Genomic DNA, 18,535 nt, shown 5'->3' with positions numbered 1-18,535 from the left:
ATTCATATGGTTACAAATTTAGAAAAACACAAAAACCATTTAAGTGCAATAACTGCGCCAATGCTAGAAATAGTTAATGCAAAAAACAGTGAACAATTTTTATGACAAAACAGTGAACAGTTTTAATTAATGCAAAAAACAGATTTTATGAATGCAGTAAGCAGATTTGAATATATAGTAAATATGATGTGCAAAGAGAAAATTTCATAAATGTAGAAACAAATTTAATCAATGCAGAAAAATATATTCGATTATTGTAAAATTCAAACATAAAAAAGCATTCAGATTTGGCGTTTAAATTTAGAAAACATGATTTCACTAGGTGTTTTATGAGAAAACAGTGAACAATTTTTTAAATAGTGAACAGAAAATAATTTATGCAAAAAAGAGAGCGAACAATTTCTTAAATAATGTTGAACAGAAAATAATTTTATGTAAAATCGTAGAAATAGTTTATACAGAAAATAGTGAACAATTTTTATGAGAAAACAATGAACAATTTTAATTAATGTAGAAATTAAATTCATATTTCGAAATTAAAATCTCTATATCTTACAATGCTTCTATTTAAATAAATAAAAACATAGAAAAGCTACTTATTTTTATCTTTATGTTTATTTTTCAATTATCCTCAAGCAAAAAAAAAAAGAAAAAAAAATTACACAGTACTCGAGTTTGGTAAACTCGAGTACTATAGAAAAAAATTTTCTGTATTTTTTTATAAAATGTGCTTAAGCCTGGTATACTCGAGTATTGTGTTGCATGGTACTCAAGTTTACTAAGCTCAAGTACCACTTTATTTTTTTTAATCGCCAATTTCCAGCTCAGCAACCACAGTGGAACTATAAAATAGGATACTCGAGTTCACCAAATTCGAGTATTAGAAAAAGTGGTAGATTGCCATTTATTTTCAAAACATTGGTTTTTTCCTAAAAATTTCAAAAAATTGTGATATTTGGCCATTTTGGCCTTCATTCAAGTGTGGACTGTGGATGGAGGGACCCGTCAATTTCATAAAATATTTCTGAGCTCCCTTTATATTTGTGGTTCTCAGCGATTGTGGGCTCGTCAAAGAGTGAATATTGATTGATATGGCAAAGAGTGAATATTGATTAACAGAAGCAATTAAACAAAAGAAAAGAAAAGAGTAAATATTGATTGAAATGGCAAAGAGGAAAGTTCTTGTTGTGGGGGGTACTGGGTACATCGGGAAGAGGATTGTGAAGGCAAGCCTAGCACAGGAGGATCATATAACCACCTATGTTCTTCAGCGCCGAGAGATGGGTTTTGACATTGATAAGGTCCAATTGCTATTTTCTTTTAAGAAGCAAGGTGCTCGCCTTATTGAAGCCTCATTTTCCGATCACAACAGCCTCGTAGATGCTGTGAAACAAGTTGATGTTGTCATTTGCACCATGTCTGGGAGTCATTCTGGCTCTCACGAAACTTTGTTGCAGCTCAAGCTTGTTAAGGCCATCAAAGAAGCTGGAAACATTAAGGTTAATTATTAACTTTATATCTTCTTTTTATTTTATTTCTTTTATCTTTTTACTAAATATATAAAATATAATTTCAATCAATGAAGTCCATTTCATTCCATGTTTAACTAACTATGTTTACTATAATTAACTACGTACTTAGTATCACATTTAAAAATAAGCAACTATATTATTGTAGTTTCATTACCAATTGATTGCGTTGATCTCATATATTCATGATAATTTGATAAAGTACGTTGCGAATAATTTCTATGGGGGCATGAGGACCAAGAAAGGGATCATTGAGCTATTAGTATAATTATTAAGGTATTATAAGCCCAAAGAGGGAATTCACCCGAAGAAAGGAGGAGAAGAGACAAAAGACTTTTGGGAGCTCCAATTGGGAAGGATAGGGTGTAGAGAGAGAATCATTGGGGGTAGGGGAAGTTTCCAGTGAGAAGTAGCTTACTGCTTCCGCATTAAATGGTTGGCAACAACTTTATCAGCTATATTGATGAGGAAGTGATCTGATCAGTGGATTTCACATATAAGCAACTCTTTCTGCCACCTTCATCAGAAGTTTAAGGGAGCAGGTGTCATGATGAGAATTTTGGTAGGTGGAGATGAGGGGTCAAGATTTGAAGTATTAAGAAGTATATAAGAGAAGGGAACTTCCAAATGAAAATGATCCAACAAGAACAGATATCGAAAAGAGAGAAGTTAGAACAAGAACATTGAAAGAAGAGCGTGAACAGTGTATCATTCTATGTATCACTTGCCTCCTTGGGCAAGCTTGTAACAAGCCATATAAATATATAATTTGTGTTTTGTAGTCTTTCTTTCCCTATTTTTGTCCACGGGCTAAGCCCTCCTTTTTGTTGAATCCACTCTCTTACAAATATCTATTGATTTAGGCCTAGTTGAGCTACACAATCCTTACTATTTTAAGTGGGCTTGGGCTGTTCGATTTCTATGTCTTTACAATTGGCACCATCTATGGGGAAAATGGTGTTATTGTGGGTTTATCTTGAATAGCAATGGCCAACTTAGAGCAAGATAGGGAGGAATCCGTAGGTTCACAAAGGGAAAATCAATTTGTCAATTTGGAGCGAAGGAGAGACAGGCATCATATACCAAGTGTTATGGTAGAGTCTTACCATACAGAGCATACAGAGCGGAGTCATTCATGGACAAGGAGTCATGTCTCGCACGACTAGGAGACACGAATGTTGCAACTTGAGATAGATCACTTGCATAGGAAACTACAGCGAAAGGAGTGTGATAGAAGGAGTTCATCACCCCCATCAAGTGATGGATTAGGGGGAAGTAGGGATCACTCATACCGCCATAGGTTTAGAACCCCATCCAGTGAGTCCTTCTTAGCGTCTTCACGCCAGGAAAAACTCGAAAAGGACAGGTACGAGTGCGAGAAAGTGTCATCTCACCACAACATGGGGAGTGATGCAATGAGCAAAGCACTTCTACAAATCTCCAAGTCAACCTTTGTTTGGAGAATCAACAAGGCCAGGCTTCCCCATCGGTTTTCACAGCCTACTTTTACTATATACAACGGAAGGTCTGACGATGTAGAGCATGTGAGTCATTTCAATTAGAAGATGGCAGTTCATTCTAGTAAGGAAGCCCTCATGTGTAAGGTTTTCCCTTCCAGTCTTAGGCCTGTGGCTATGCGATGGTTTGATACTTTAGAGGAAGGGTCAATAAGATCTTTTGAGGAGCTGACAAGGGCATTTGGAGCAAGATTTGTAACATATAGTAGAGTCGTTAAGCCCTTGGACTCTCTTTTGTTTGTGGCCATGAGGGAGGGTAAGACTCTCAAGACCTATTCGGATAGGTATTGGGAAACATACAATGAAATAGATGGAGATTTTGAAGATGAAGCAGTGAGAACATTTAAAGTGGGGCTCCCAACGGAACATGAATTGCGGAAATCATTGACAATGAAACCTGCCCTTAATATGCGTTAGCTCATGGATCGCATTGGTAAGTATAAGAGAGTAGAGGAAAATCAGACCCAAGGAAAGGACAAAGCTAAGGTTTTCCCAAAGAGAAAGGGATCCTCAAGGAGAAAGATATCATAATAACTGCCCTAGGAGAGACTTCTCCAATCAGACATCATCTGCGGGGGCTCAAGTGATCAATTCATTATTTAAAAAGCCAGTCTATCAGATACTGTAAAAGATAAAGAATGAACCATATTTCAGATGGCCGAATAAGATAGGTGGGATCTTTCCAAGAGGAACCAGAGCCTTTATTTCCATTATCATCAATAAAAAGGGCATACCACAGAGGACTACAGGACTTTACGGGATCACTTAGGTCAATTGGTCAAGGTAGGGAAGCTAAGTTAGTTCTTGCATCAGCTTGTAGGTCAATTCAGGCATTCAGGAGCTAGGTATCAAAGGGATGGATCTCCTCAGCCAACATTGGGCACAATTAATGTGATTTTTTCTAAGCCCAGGGGCGACGCTGGGACCTATTTAGGGGTCATGTCTGTGGCTGTGGGCCCTGATTTAGAAGATAAGGATCAGACACTCAAAAAGGCTAAGGTGGTGGCCACACCCATTTTGGGTTTTTCAAAGAAGGATAAGGAGGGAATATTCTAGCCACACGATGATGCCTTGGCAGTAACCATTAGGATTGGCGGGTATGATGTAAAAAGGGTCCTGGTAGACCAGAGAAGTGGAGCTAAGATCATGTACCCTGACTTGTATAAAGAGTTGAATTTAAAGCCCGAGGACCTGGAGAGGTATGACTTGCCGTTGATAGGCTTTGATGGGAGAAAAGTAGTCCCCCACAAGATGATAAGGTTACCTGTGTAGGTTGAGGATGAGGAAGTGCAAGTCAATTTCATTGTTATGAAGGCTTATTCCCCTTACATAGCTATCTTGGCTAGACCATAACTTCATGCTATGGGAGCAATCTCGTCAACTTTACACTTGAAAGTTAAGTACCCCACACATGGAAGAGTTGGGGAATTAGTAGGAAGTCAAGCAATGGCTAGGTAATGTCTGATAGCAGTCATTACACGGCAACCTGCAAGTCAAGCTATGGCGGAAGAGAAGTGAATCCTAGAGCAATCAAAGGGTCCCGAAGTAGGACTTGGTACCGAGTCTCAAGGGGTGTTGTCCAAGGAGTTGGAAAAGATTATGATTGGATAGGATGAAGAAAAGTTCTTTCAAGTGGGGTCTTAGTTGTCGTCCTTGGAAAAGGCAACCTTGGTGAAGTTCTTGGAGGACAACATGGATGTGTTTGCCTGAAGTACCTATGACGTACCCGGAATTGACCCCGAGTTTATATGTCATCAGCTGAATGTGAATCCAGAGGCAACCCGACAAAGGCAGCCACCTCGGCGTTCGTCAAAAGAGCATGCTGAGGCAATAAAGGTAGAAGTAAACAAACTTAAGCGAACAAGGGCAATCAAATAGGTCTTTTACCCCAAGTGGTTGGCTAATACCGTGGTAGTAAAGAAGAAAAATGGGAAGTGGCGTGTATATGTAGACTTCACGGATTTGAATAAAGTTTGCCTGAAGGATCCTTTCCCCGTTCCTCGGATCGATCAATTAGTGGATGCAACAGTTGGACATCCTCAGATGAGTTGCTTGGATGCTTTCCAAGGGTACCAACAATAATAGAAAAAAAAAAGGGTTTCTTACAAAATCATGCAATGCCAGTCTAGATGAGAAAAAAAAATTATTTTTATTTTTATTTTTTTCAAGGAGTTGGTAACTCGAATTGTTATTATATATTTGAAATTGAAAAATATCATTTTTATTTGAAATCTTCATTTATAGTAAAAAGATATCAGATATATTTGCAGAATATAATTCTTTTTTTAAACTCTCTTTCTCTGGGAACTATTAGCCTTGATTGTACACAGGGACGGACCCAGGTAGAAGGCAAAGGGGCCCAGGACCCCTAAGCCCAAAAAAAAAATTAGTATGTAAAATTTTCAAAAAAAGGCTTGGGTCTCCTTGGTTTTTAGCTTGGGTCCCCCTTGGTTTTTAGCTTGGGCCCCCCTCACCTCAATCATCCCTATCCCAAATGGGTCTTCAGTGCAAGCCTTCAGTTGCTTCTACGTGCACCTTGAAATCGCCAAAACTGGAGCCAGAATAATGGCTCACTTCTGACCGTCATTGGGTTTGCAATATGCCTGGTAATCACTAATTTTCTGCTTTTGCCCTGGAACTTGTCGACATGAAGTTGTGAACTATTTAATATAAGGTTTAAAAAAATTTCCGTAAGTGCTTTGTTTTTATTTTTATTTCTTCCTTTAAGTTTTTTTAGGTTTAGGCGGCCTATGAATTGGTATTGTAGTTTCAAGGGTTCCTTAATTAAATTGTAGACATTTGGCCTCAATTTCATAATAAAAGGTCAAGTTTTTGGCTGGATTACAAAAAAAAAAAAAAAAAAAACCATCCCTATCCCAGCCAGCCAGCCTAGGAGTTTTCAAAGCCCATGAAAACCTTAAAATATATATAAATATATATGTAAAAAATAAAATAAAATAAAATAAAATAAAAAAACCTAGCAGTCAATAAAAGACCCCAAAACCAAACGGAAAAGCAAGAAACGAAGGAAAAAAAAAGAAGAAAATAAAAGAAAAGAAAAGAAAGGGAGAGGCGAGAGCGAGATAGAGAAAGTTGGATGGTTTATTAATGCTATATAGATGCGTATTTGAAAATTTTTTTTGGGTGCGTATATGGATGCATATTAAGAAACAATGATTTTTGGGTATTTGCCTTGATTGATAGTTTATTAATACTATATGGATGCATATTTGAAAAAAAAAAAATTCGCTTATCTTCGGCCCCCCTAACTTGAAATCCTGGTTCCGTCCCTAATTGTACAACTGCAAATTAGAACCTGTACCAAAAAGCCGAAGGATAACAATTAGTATACCTAAAATCTGTGAACAGAACTTTACTTAACCATGTAGTATACCTAAAAGGCAATGTTACTTGAGGAGGATGTGATATGCTAACATCTTGTCATATTTTGTATAAAAAAAAACTGTAGCGTTTCATCCCATCGGAATTTGGTACGGACCCTTCACGGATGGGACACGCTCTTGAGCCTGGAAGAGTGACATTTGATGATAAAATGGTAGTGAGAAGAGCAATAGAGGATGCTAAAATCCCCTTCACTTATGTAACTGCTAACTGTTTTGCTGGTTACTTTGCTGCCAACCTTTCTCAAATGGAAACACTCTTGCCTCCTAAGGAAAAAGTTACCATCTATGGTGATGGCAACGTCAAAGGTACCCACCTCCACTTGACAAGGATTATTTGTTTTGCTTTGCACAAGACTTGGCCTGGGCTCGTGAATTTTTTTTTTTTTTTTTTTATCTTTATTATTATTAAAATGTCATATATGTTTCATTGTTTTGGAATATTTGCTGCAGTGGTTTACGTGGATGAAGACGACGTTGCATTATACACAATTAAAACAATAGATGATCCTCGAACATTGAACAAAACACTGCACATTCGGCCTCCAGAGAACATTCTCTCCCAAAGAGAACTAGTTGAGAAGTGGGAGAAACTTCTTGGGAAGGAACTTGAAAAGATTAGCATTTCACAAGAAGATTTTCTCGCCTCCATGAAAGGTAAAAGTTAAAGGAAAGCTACTGTTAGAAATTATGGTTAAGTGAATAAATTCAAAATTTCTTAACAGTTTAATATTTTTTAAAAATGGGTAATTTATTATGGTATCAAAGCAAGAGATATTCCTAAGTTTGATCTATGTTTGCACTCTACCTCTTATTTGAAATATTAAAAAATTTACATGTTGAGACTCACTTATTAACGAAGAGTTTAGGTCTCTATTGTTAAGAATACGATTAAGTGATTGAATTCACAAGTTCCTAATAATTTAAACTTTTGAAATAATCGGTAATTTATAGGCAATACCAAGAATCTGCTCAACTCTTATGCTTTTTACATGTCCAAGACTATACATATGATAATTAATTTTATTATTTTCCTTCTGTTCTGAGCACAGGACTGGACTGTTTTGGCCAGACAGTAGTGGGGCATCTCTATCACTTTTTCTATGAAGGTTGTTTGACAAACTTTCAAATAGGAGAAGAGGGTGAAGAAGCTTCAGAGCTTTATCCAGATGTGAAATATATACGCATGGATGAATACCTAAAGCTCTATCTATAGCTTTGAGGTACTTCACAAGTTAACCAATTAGGCTTCCAAGGTTAATTGTGAGGGTGTGAGTGTGATGTCTAAACATGGCCTTCCGAACTCATTGGAGATCTCCATGAGTGCTGAGTTGCAGCTTTTCTAATTATAGGGTTGCTATAGTATGTGTTTTTTTGTTGGTTGGAAAATTATTAAGTACTCTCAGAATACGATAATGTGATTCTTACATTCATAATAGACTCTACTATGAAGTTAATTTGTGAAAGATACCATAAATGTAAAAGGACAAAACATCACTTCATCGTACTTTGGGAAGGTTTAATAATTACTCATGTTTGTTATGGTGGTTGTATTTCTCATTTCTTTGTTATTTTCTACTTTGATCTATATTTTGATGAATAATTCTAGAAACAGTCAATTCGCATACCCAATTTTATAACTCATTGCCTTGTGCGATTATGAGTAGTGGATATTTTCTACCTTGTGCAACCTATCACATTACGTTACTCACTCACAATCGCCCAAGTCAATAAATTGTAAAATTGGGCATAAGAATGGTTTTATCTATAGGCATACTATGTTTGCACCATTTCTTCCATTTTGGTTGTTACAACTTACAATAAATGGTTATGTTTATATCAATCATTATATGTATATTTAGTAATTACATATGAGATGAGTATGTTAGCATAATTTTTAAACTAAATTGTAAATTACCTCCTTAAAATTAGGTAAGTTTGTTTTTTCCCCCTAAGTTTTAAAATTTTGATCCATTTTTCTACCATTAACTATCGTTTTGTTTTCATACATGATTATCATAGGTATATTTTACTAATTGCATATGGCATGTGGATGTTAGCATAAATTTTAGACTACACTATTAGAACTAGACGACTACGTCTTCTGTTTCTATAATTCCCACTATTGTCTCCTCCTTTTATCTCCTACTCATTTTCATCTTGTTCAGCTTCTTCTCCTTGTCAAATGTTTTCTATTAAAATTTCGAGCTTTAGCTCCCAAAGAACAAAACTATAAAAAAATAAATAAAAATAAAAAGTGAGGCAATTCTCATTCTAGAGATAAGAGATATCAAACCCAAAACTACTTAATCAAAATACACAAAACTAACCTGACTAAAATAGATAATAAATCTAACTAAATCAATCCATTTTTCATAAAAATAAGAATAAATGAAGGCTTAAATTAGCAATCTGTCTCTATGCTGATCTCCACATCGGTCTCCACGTCGATCTCCATCGCCCTGACCTTCAGCCACCACGCCCATCTCAGCTACGCCACCAGCCTCGCCATCACGCTGATTTAGAAATTCGATCCGGCGTGAGCTCCAATTTGGGACATACTCAACTGAGAGAAGCTTGACAATGGCGAGAGAGAGAGGGGATGAGAAAGAGAGAAGGAAGAGAGAGAAAAGAAAGAGAAAAAAAATGAGAGAGAAGAGAGAAATTGCCTGGTAAAACGTGGAGAGAGCATTAAAAAATTATTATTTTTATACCATTTAGCTATAGTACTATCTTACATTTAAGATGGTATTGTAGCTAAATCTAAAAAAAAATTTGGCTTTTCCCATATGGCCTTCCAGTTGTGGATCAATTTTTGGACCTATATGCCAAATGTACTTTACATTTGGCATATAACAGGCCCATTGTTGATGCTCTTACAAAGTGATTATAGTTTGTTAAAATTTATATTTTATTGTAATTTTCTTATTTTCTCTTCGTACACGGTAGGTTTATATAAATGTATTTATTTATTATGGACATAATTGTGACAATGTCAAGCTACTAATGCTCATTTAATGGCTATTGAAGAAGATGGTGGATGCATTGTATAAGACTAAATTACAAATCACCCCTTAAAGTTTGGAGTGATTTGCCCTTTAAAATTCGAAAATTTTAATTTGCTCCCAAAATGTTAGGTTTTGTTTGGATTTGCTCACATCCATTTATATCCGTTAATGAGATGGATGTTACGTGCCACATATGACTGTTGGTCCAATGAAAACATGCAATGTCATGTAATTAATTGTGCCACATCAATTAAATTGCTTAGAAAAGCTATAAAAAAAATTTAAAACGATTCTTTTAAAATCCAAAAATTACATAAACAAATAAAATAAAATAGGGTAAATTTCACTTTAAACCCTATAGTTTTGGTAGTCCAAATTAAACTCTATAGTTTTAAAAGGAGTTTATTTTTTTTTAAAAAAAAGTTTTAAAATATAACAAATTAAACCCTAGAGTTAAAAGTGGTCTAATACCATTAACTATTAGAATTATTGTTTGAACTATACATGAGAGAGAGAGAGAGGGAGAGAGAGAGAGAGAGGTCTGCTATGCGCTAGCCATCGCTCGTTGCCCACTCTACTGATTGCTAAAGCCTTCTTTTATCACACTTTGACAACCACCTCAGGCTATCGGCCACCAAATCCCACCGATAAGTTTTGTTCTTCTCTCTCTCTCTCTCTCTCTTCTCTCTCTCTCTCTCTCTCTCTCTCTCTCTCTNAAAAAAAAAAAAAAAAAAAAAAACGGCCAAGTACCCACTACAAACCTAGCAAACCCATAGCAGCCCAACCAACCAAACGTCGGCCACCAAACCCAAAAACTGGCCACCATGTCAACACCACCAACCCAACAAACATCGGTCTCTATGCCGATCTCCACGCTGGCCACCAAACCCAGAAACCGGCCACCATGTCAACACCACCAAACCCACCAAACGCCGGTCTCTATGCTGATCTCCACATCGGTCTCCACGTCGATCTCCATCGCCCTGACCTTCAGCCACCACGCCATCTCAGCTACGCCACCAGCCTCCCATCACGCTGATTTAGAAATTCGATCCGGCGTGAGCTCCAATTTGGGACATACTCAACTGAGAGAAGCTTGACAATGGCGAGAGAGAGAGGGGATGAGAAAGAGAGAAGGAAGAGAGAGAAAAGAAAGAGAAAAAAAATGAGAGAGAAGAGAGAAATTGCCTGGTAAAACGTGGAGAGAGCATTAAAAATTATTATTTTTATACCATTTAGCTATAGTACTATCTTACATTTAGATGGTATTGTAGCTAAATCTAAAAAAAAATTTGGCTTTTCCCATATGGCCTTCCAGTTGTGGATCAATTTTTGGACCTATATGCCAAATGTACTTTACATTTGGCATATAACAGGCCCATTGTTGATGCTCTTACAAAGTGATTATAGTTTGTTAAAATTTATATTTTATTGTAATTTTCTTATTTTCTCTTCGTACACGGTAGGTTTATATAAATGTATTTATTTATTATGGACATAATTGTGACAATGTCAAGCTACTAATGCTCATTTAATGGCTATTGAAGAAGATGGTGGATGCATTGTATAAGACTAAATTACAAATCACCCCTTAAAGTTTGGAGTGATTTGCCCTTTAAAATTCGAAAATTTTAATTTGCTCCCAAAATGTTAGGTTTTGTTTGGATTTGCTCACATCCATTTATATCCGTTAATGAGATGGATGTTACGTGCCACATATGACTGTTGGTCCAATGAAAACATGCAATGTCATGTAATTAATTGTGCCACATCAATTAAATTGCTTAGAAAAGCTATAAAAAAAATTTAAAACGATTCTTTTAAAATCCAAAAATTACATAAACAAATAAAATAAAATAGGGTAAATTTCACTTTAAACCCTATAGTTTTGGTAGTCCAAATTAAACTCTATAGTTTTAAAAGGAGTTTATTTTTTTAAAAAAAGTTTTAAATATAACAAATTAAACCCTAGAGTTAAAAGTGGTCTAATACCATTAACTATTAGAATTATTGTTTGAACTATACATGAGAGAAGAGAGAGGAGAGAGAGAGAGTTTTTTTTTTTTTTTTTTTTTTGGGTTTTTGGTTCTAGTGGGATTTTGTTGGGCCGAGGGTAGTGGTGGCATGGTGGTGATTGTTTGTTTAGTTGTGGCCGGTGCTAGAGGTTGAGGGAGAAAGAGAAGAAAAGGAAGAGAATAAAAAATAGTAAAAAAAGGAATAAAAAAGAATATTTAAATAAAATGGGAAAAAATAGAGTTTTGGGATGTTGGGTGTATTGTAAAATGATATGGTATAATTGATAAAGTAACTTTTTGGGATGGTAAAATAAGATGAGATAGCAAAACCGGTTGTGGATGCTCTAAGACGTTTTTAATTGGACGTAGTTAACTATATGTCCTTGTTACTCATTGTTTGCTTAAGGTTACCACCTCAATTATGGAATAAATCTTGTAATACCCAACAAGTGTAGGCTATAGCATAGGAAAAGCACAAATTCAAGATGGATAGAAATCTCAGATTATTGAAGTGTAGTAAATGAAAGACATTCGAAAGAAAATATGAAATAGGTATTCCCTAAAAGTTATATATTATACATATAATTAAGTATATGTTTGGTTGAGCTTATTTTCATCCTTAAAGAAAATATACATCTTTTGAAAGTATCAAATTTATCAAAGTACAATTGTATTGTTACATAATAAACAGATGAAAATAAGCTCATCCAAACATACTTCTCTTTTCTTTTTTCTTTTTCTTTTTTTTGAGAGAATAATTATTTAACTTGATGCAAACAAATATAAGCAGGTACTAAAAGGTGAATTGTGTGTCAAAAGTGAAAAGACATTATATGTATATGATATATCCAATTTTATCTCCTATAGGAAAGCATCTTGGTTTCCAACTCAGCTCCGTTTGCTGCAAAAAAGTCATAACTACCTTTGGTATTCAAGTCAAACTGTATCAACCCCCCTTCAATCTTGAGCTTAACATCTTCATTTTCTTCTCTGCCTCCCTCTTGGTAAATTTGGATTGCTGAACTATTGGCCTTTTTGAAAATATCATTCATCTCTACCATGTTTTCTTTCCTCTCCCCTTCATTCATATTCTCCATGAGATTCGATAGAGCCAAATTGAAGTCCGTTAATTGGGCTCTGGCCACTTCAAGGCTACCTGGGCCATTGATATCTAGGGAGAGACTCTTTTGGGCTTTCTCTAATATAGCCTGCAAGTACTTCCCTTGGGCCTCTATCCTCATCTGCAGTTTCTTTTGTACCTATTGGCAATGATGGGTCGTTTAACAATATGAAATCATAGATTTCGCTCATGAAGTAGCAAAACTTGTGATAATTAAGCAAATATCACAAGTGATTAATCAAAATGTTACAGCAAAAGTATCCACAGTAGATATACCTCAAGCTGATCTTGTAATCTTTTCTGAACTTCAAGTTGACACTTAAGTGCTTCTTCAATTGGGATTTCTCTGTTATGTTCGCAGAATTACTTAGTATCAAGTTTGTGAAAATTTTATGTAATGTATTATAAACCCGGTTTAAAACATTATTGTTACTATTTTCATGTGTATTTTAATAAGTATTAGTATTTACTCCAAAAAAAAAAATTGTGAAAATTTGCAAAATGAAAGAAATTCACAAGATGAATCTAAAATGATACTAGTTCTTGAAATGAGTAGTGGAAACTAAGAAGCAGGATAAATTTTTGCTTCAAATTATGATATCAATAACTCTAATGAGAAGCACAAAAGGAAGACAGAAAGTCACCAATTAATTAATTGGGCGTATTACAATTTTTCCTATTTAACTTAAGTGAAAGATGTCACGGGCCTTTTAGCTGAATTGGTACCTCCCCATAAATAAAGTGTTTGGGGGTTTATGGAAGAAAGGGTTCGAGGTACAGGGTTAGTAGCATGTTGTAATTATATCTAAAAAAAAAAAATTAAGTGTAGGAAAGTTGCAATGTCCCCATTTTGGTTTAAAACATACACCCAATGTCCTAAATTGTTATTCCTCTAATCCATTCTATCGTGTTTCAAAATAAAGTCATCTTTGAAATGTATCAATAAATAAATATCCTAACATACCTTTTACCTTATTGAAAAAATCAATACCTCTCTCTCACGGATAATTTTGGAAAGTTGTACATTTTTATATAAAAGACAATGCATAAAATAATGTTTTCTTAAAAGTTGAATTTTAAAAATAGGCCTAATAAAATGGGATGGAGGGAATAGAAAATTAGCAATGTCTCCCCTTATCTTTCTATAATGACCATTTTACCTCATTCATTAGTATTTTCAATCTAATTAATGGAAAAGTTCATTTTATTTTATTTTTAAAAAAAAAGTTTCTAGACCTCCACGTTAATGATCTTAATAATGTCTAATATCAAAAACATGACATGCACAATTTGAAAGGACTTATGTATGTGATCATGATGCAAGTGATGTATTTGTTTTGAAGGGTATTAATGTCATTAACACGTGGGCAAGGCACATTTAAAAAATGAATAATCCTAGAGGTACAAACTATTTTACAAAATAATTTACAAACTGTTGATGTGATGAGTAATTATTAGTAAAAATGAAAAAGTAATATTAATGGTAGGTTTAGATAAAAACCAATAAGAGGTTGGTCACATCAACATTATAAAAATGTTATAAAATAGTTTGTACATATAGTATTACTCTTAAAAATAACTTGAATTTTCTATTAATTTGACAGAAAGTACTAATGAAAAGGGTACAATGTCACTACGAATAAATGAAGAGATAATATTGTAGTAACATTTTAAACTAAAGGTGGTCTAACAACTATCCTATTTAAGGGATGCAATTTACAGTTTACTAAAATTATTTTGACAAGTTTTTTATATGAAAAGTCCTATATACATTGAGAGTTTAAATTTATTTGTGAATTCTCAAAAGTTTAAATTCAAATCACTTGGTTCTAAGATCACTAATAGAATTGGAAAAAATCAAACACATTTCAGTTGTGATTGAAGGAACACAAAAAGTGGAATAAAAGATTTCTATTCAGCAAATTAGTCGCTTGAACCCACCCCTGGAGAGTAAACCCAAATTGGCCAAAACACTTACCATTGCCCGCAAAATCCAACCCAACCCTGAAGAGTAAACCCCAAAATACTTGCAATTGACTGCAAACCACACATATTGGGTAAGTGAGAGTGTGCTGTGGGATTTGTCTGCTACCCTAACCAATCACAATCAGCCTGCACTATTCCAATTTGTCACTGTTCCATTTTTTGTTAATTGAAAAATTAACACCTTTACCTTCTTTTGCTCTGTTTCTACTTGCTCATGCCCAACGACGGCTTGAAGGTACTGGATGTTTTGATTGTATTACTTTCATGCAAAAAGGTCAAATCTATGTTCTCACTGTTCTTTAGAAATTCCTTGGATTGAGAATAGGGGGAGTCAAAGAAACCCTACCTTTGATAAAGTTTTAGCTATAAGGATCAAGATCATGCAACCAGTGTGTGTAATGACCATTTTATTATTATTATTATTATTATTATTATTGAGAAAGCAACAAAATCGAGAAATGTAAGTAATTGTTTCTCATACCCTTGTTCATTATCATCTCTGGAAGAATTGGTACTAGTCCCAGGAGAATTACTGAAATGTACATATGTGCCCCCTAAAATTTAGAAAGGGTAATGTGTTAGTACGAAGAATTCTGAAGCTGTAAGCAAAAATAAAGAATGAAAAGTTCCAATAACAAAGTACCAAGCATTAAAAGCAAAAATAAAAATATGTATGTTCTATGCAGATAGAATTATTGGCTAAAAGTTCTATTGCCTATGAAAGCATTGGCAGAATTCGTGTGAAATATTTATGGACTCACCATTGCCCTCTTTGTTTTGTTCTACAGTATTTTGACTACGTGCTTGCTGTCCAAGTCTGTACTTCTGCATATTGATTTACATCCTAATGTTACATTCGTGTTCCCCAAATCAAAATGCAAATGAGAAGAAAATTTTATAATTAATCACCTGCAAATGGCTCTTCAGATGGTACAATGTCAAGCCCTTCAAGCCCATCAGCCTCAATACAGACTTGGGAGTTGCTTCTGAAAATAAAATATATAAAAAAAAGAACAAGAGGGTAAAAAATATGCCCTCTAAATTATCGAGCAATATAGAAAGTGCTAAAACCTCATTTTGGCACAGTGAAATAAGACTATACAATCGATTTTCTAACAGAAAGTGCAAATGTAAATTGCTGGTTTTTGATAAGTTAACTGCATGAGAATTGGGTTGGCTAATTCACTTCTAAGTTGTGAAAGGTTGTGAACTTGTAAGCAGCAATAATATGAGTACTTATTCAGTATTATGAGTATACAATAAAATAATACTTTATTTTCTCACATAATAGTAGATTTCACAAATGAAATTTATGGTAGGATCCCATTTGTGTGTGATGAAAGAATATCATGTTATTGTAAAACTAGTACCTAATGATTATTCAAAGAATGCACCCAACAAGTTGAATCTTGGAGACAACAAGTGGTTCTTTCTCATAACTCAATTCAAGTAAATGACAACTATGTCTCACTACATGATTTTTCCCAAAAATAAAAATTACTTGTTCCATCTTGTTCATTCCCTATAATTCAATTTAAAAGGTAGGTCAACTAATTATTTATTGGATGAAATTTGTGTCCAGTGTCTTTTTGTATTAAATACGACATGATTCAAACATATGTCCATTGCAAAAAAAGCATTGGACACAAGCTATATATTTATTTATTAAGCTTAAAAAAAGAAAAAAAATAATAATTTGAGCACAATGTTCAAAATAAGTCAAGATTCTTCATTGAAACATATTTGGATGAATTGAAGAAGATAATGGACTAGAGTAGATACAGTTGATAATTTAGATAATTTTTGTCAAACATAACAAAATCAATGGCATCTCAAACAATTGCTATAATTTAGAAGATCGCTACGTTCCTATGGTCTGCTTAACCAATTACCACTGCTCAAAATTTAAGAACATTAAACATAAATAATTATAAAAAAAAAAATTGAGTGCTAAAATAACATACTGTCAGGGCCACCAAGTTTAGTGACAGCGTCAACAAATCGTTCGTGCAGATCAGGCGTCCACCTTAACCTGGGCTTGGGGTCTCTTGTCATCATCACAGCGTTCTCATATGGATAGCTCCCTGCTCTACCAAAACCACCACCACCACCACCACCACCACCGCTGTAATTCCTCTCCATCATATATATCACCCTAACTCACTCAACCCCTTTCCTTTAGGAAAACGAACTCCAGCTTAATTTTGTCTGTTTTTTCTTCTATCAGATCGGCACCATTGACTCGATGATCTCACGCAGCTGGCGGCTAGCGGAAAACAAAGAGACTCTATGTATGTATGTGTGCACTGCACACAGCACAAACCTACCTATTATGGTATATATCTTGGTCTACGTAACAAATCAAACTGAATGGTATTTGGAAATGTTAATGATGTTGCCAACGTTGTGCTTTTCAAATATTAAGAAATAATAACGGAGATCGATCAAAAGCTGAAATACAAATGAAACAGAGATCGATCGATGTCTGTGTAAGAAGCAAAAGGAGGAGTTGGCTTTGTTTCAAAGTCCTATTTATTTTAGTCACAAATTATTTATATATATATATATATATGTAGTATATTATTTTTATTATTATAATTTAATTTGACGAACATGTAGAGTAAAGCTCGGCGGCGAATCTCAAGCAACATGACACCATTTACACATAGATATAGATATCTATATAGAATATATCGGATAACTTTACAATTATAATGTGCTGCTATAGCATAGCACAGCATGCTCCAATGGAGCTTATCCACTCCACCTTGGACCGTTGGATCTATCTTACGATTCTATGACTAATCCTACTCCCATTCCTAATGCTAGTCAGCTAGTTGGCGTGTGGAACCAAAATTAATAGGAAAATCCCTCAGATTTCCTAAATTTTACTCCATTATATTTATAATTTGAATTTTGATGTAACTATAAATATGATCTGTAAATTCGATCAATTTTTCATGACTTATATTATATATTTAGTTAAATGGGTATTTGTTTATCTACTTTTATTACTGTCTAATAGAGTAGAATCTATTTGATTACCCATTAACAAGTGTAAATGAGTACCTACTAATATATTTGCATTTTTAATAAAGTTACAAATATTCTTCTCAATTATATATATGATGATAGGGTAATTAACGTACAATAAAAGTGATGCCATTGATTTTCTCATGTAAAAATGATATTGAACTATCCATAATGTCTTATCAGCAAAGTGTGAAATAGTTGGGAAATTTATTATATTTATAGGATGAATAATGCTAGGACACACCATTTTCCTCCCTAAAATCCACACCTTGTTATGTGTTAACTCATGATTGGTGCATAAGTTGATACAACATGCTCAAATACTTATGATGGCCTAAGTGAAAGGGCTAAAATCCAATTATGAATTAACACATAAATAAGGTATGGATTTAGGAAGTAAAAATGAGTATGTATGTTGTAGAATTGTTGAATTAAAAAGAGTAAATCTCGAGACGCACACCTAAATTCACAACATATTTAATTGTTATTAGGGATGGCAATTGTGTCCCAACTAGCCCCTCCCCTCCCTGCTTCGGCCCATGCGGGTTTTTCCCACCTCGCAAAGGTGGTAGGGCGAGATTTTAGCCCTACACCCCGGGGCAAGGTAGGGCAGGAATGGGTTTAGACTTTTTAGACCCAACTTGCCCCACTCCGCATTCATAAGAGTTAACTTGTAAATTTTTCATACCCTAAAACCCAACTATTTAAACAAACATATCATCAGTTTATTTTATTCTACTCAACAAGACATTTTGCCTCTTTTTTTCTCTAGCAAGGTTGGAAATATGATACCAATTTTAACCTTTTTTTTTTTTTGTCTTTATTATAAAGAAATTTATATACTATTGAATCATTGATTTTGTATTATGAGATTTTTGTTTTTGTTGTGATATTGTCTTGTTAAATACTTTAATAATATTATTCAA

At 34.4% G+C, this 18,535-nt stretch overlaps 2 protein-coding genes and 1 pseudogene across 2 annotated transcripts; 2 read left to right on the top strand and 1 right to left on the bottom strand.

Moving 5' to 3' along the window:
* The first annotated feature begins 1,073 nt into the window (after nucleotides 1–1,073).
* On the top strand, nucleotides 1,074–7,976 carry LOC112001517 (isoflavone reductase homolog). The gene is made up of 4 exons (XM_065778559.1): nucleotides 1,074–1,499; nucleotides 6,516–6,756; nucleotides 6,901–7,104; nucleotides 7,500–7,976. The coding sequence occupies exons 1-4, from the start codon at nucleotides 1,164–1,166 to the stop codon at nucleotides 7,661–7,663; spliced, it is 945 nt and encodes a 314-aa protein (XP_065634631.1). The 5' UTR covers nucleotides 1,074–1,163; the 3' UTR covers nucleotides 7,664–7,976.
* On the top strand, nucleotides 2,305–4,318 carry LOC136069738 (uncharacterized; annotated as a pseudogene).
* A 4,266-nt stretch (nucleotides 7,977–12,242) lies between the features above and the next one.
* On the bottom strand, nucleotides 12,243–17,134 carry LOC112001513 (myb family transcription factor PHL11). The gene is made up of 6 exons (XM_024033682.2): nucleotides 16,541–17,134; nucleotides 15,486–15,562; nucleotides 15,338–15,401; nucleotides 15,058–15,130; nucleotides 12,867–12,936; nucleotides 12,243–12,729 (listed from the first exon to the last, which is right to left on the bottom strand). The coding sequence occupies exons 1-6, from the start codon at nucleotides 16,719–16,721 to the stop codon at nucleotides 12,325–12,327; spliced, it is 870 nt and encodes a 289-aa protein (XP_023889450.1). The 5' UTR covers nucleotides 16,722–17,134; the 3' UTR covers nucleotides 12,243–12,324.
* Nucleotides 17,135–18,535: the final 1,401 nt, after the last annotated feature.

Source organism: Quercus suber, unplaced genomic scaffold, assembly GCF_002906115.3.
Source record: "Quercus suber isolate HL8 unplaced genomic scaffold, Cork oak 2.0 scaffold_186, whole genome shotgun sequence".
In the NCBI taxonomy this organism is placed as follows: Eukaryota; Viridiplantae; Streptophyta; class Magnoliopsida; order Fagales; family Fagaceae; genus Quercus; species Quercus suber.
The sequence above is the reverse complement of the archived record's forward strand: the minus strand, read 5'-3'. Positions and strand labels throughout refer to the sequence as shown.

Excerpts from the sequence above, each read along its gene's own strand:
- LOC112001513 (XM_024033682.2), bottom strand. The coding sequence starts at position 16,721 with ATGATGGAGAGGAATTACAGCGGTGGTGGTGGTGGTGGTGGTGGTGGT. Across the intron at positions 15,563-16,540 it reads TAAACTTGGTGGCCCTGACA|AAGCAACTCCCAAGTCTGTA; the intron begins GTATGTTATTTT and ends TTTTATTTTCAG. Across the intron at positions 15,402-15,485 it reads ATCTGAAGAGCCATTTGCAG|AAGTACAGACTTGGACAGCA; the intron begins GTGATTAATTAT and ends ATCAATATGCAG.
- LOC112001517 (XM_065778559.1), top strand. The coding sequence starts at position 1,164 with ATGGCAAAGAGGAAAGTTCTTGTTGTGGGGGGTACTGGGTACATCGGG. Across the intron at positions 1,500-6,515 it reads AAGAAGCTGGAAACATTAAG|CGTTTCATCCCATCGGAATT; the intron begins GTTAATTATTAA and ends AAAAAACTGTAG. Across the intron at positions 6,757-6,900 it reads TGGTGATGGCAACGTCAAAG|TGGTTTACGTGGATGAAGAC; the intron begins GTACCCACCTCC and ends TATTTGCTGCAG.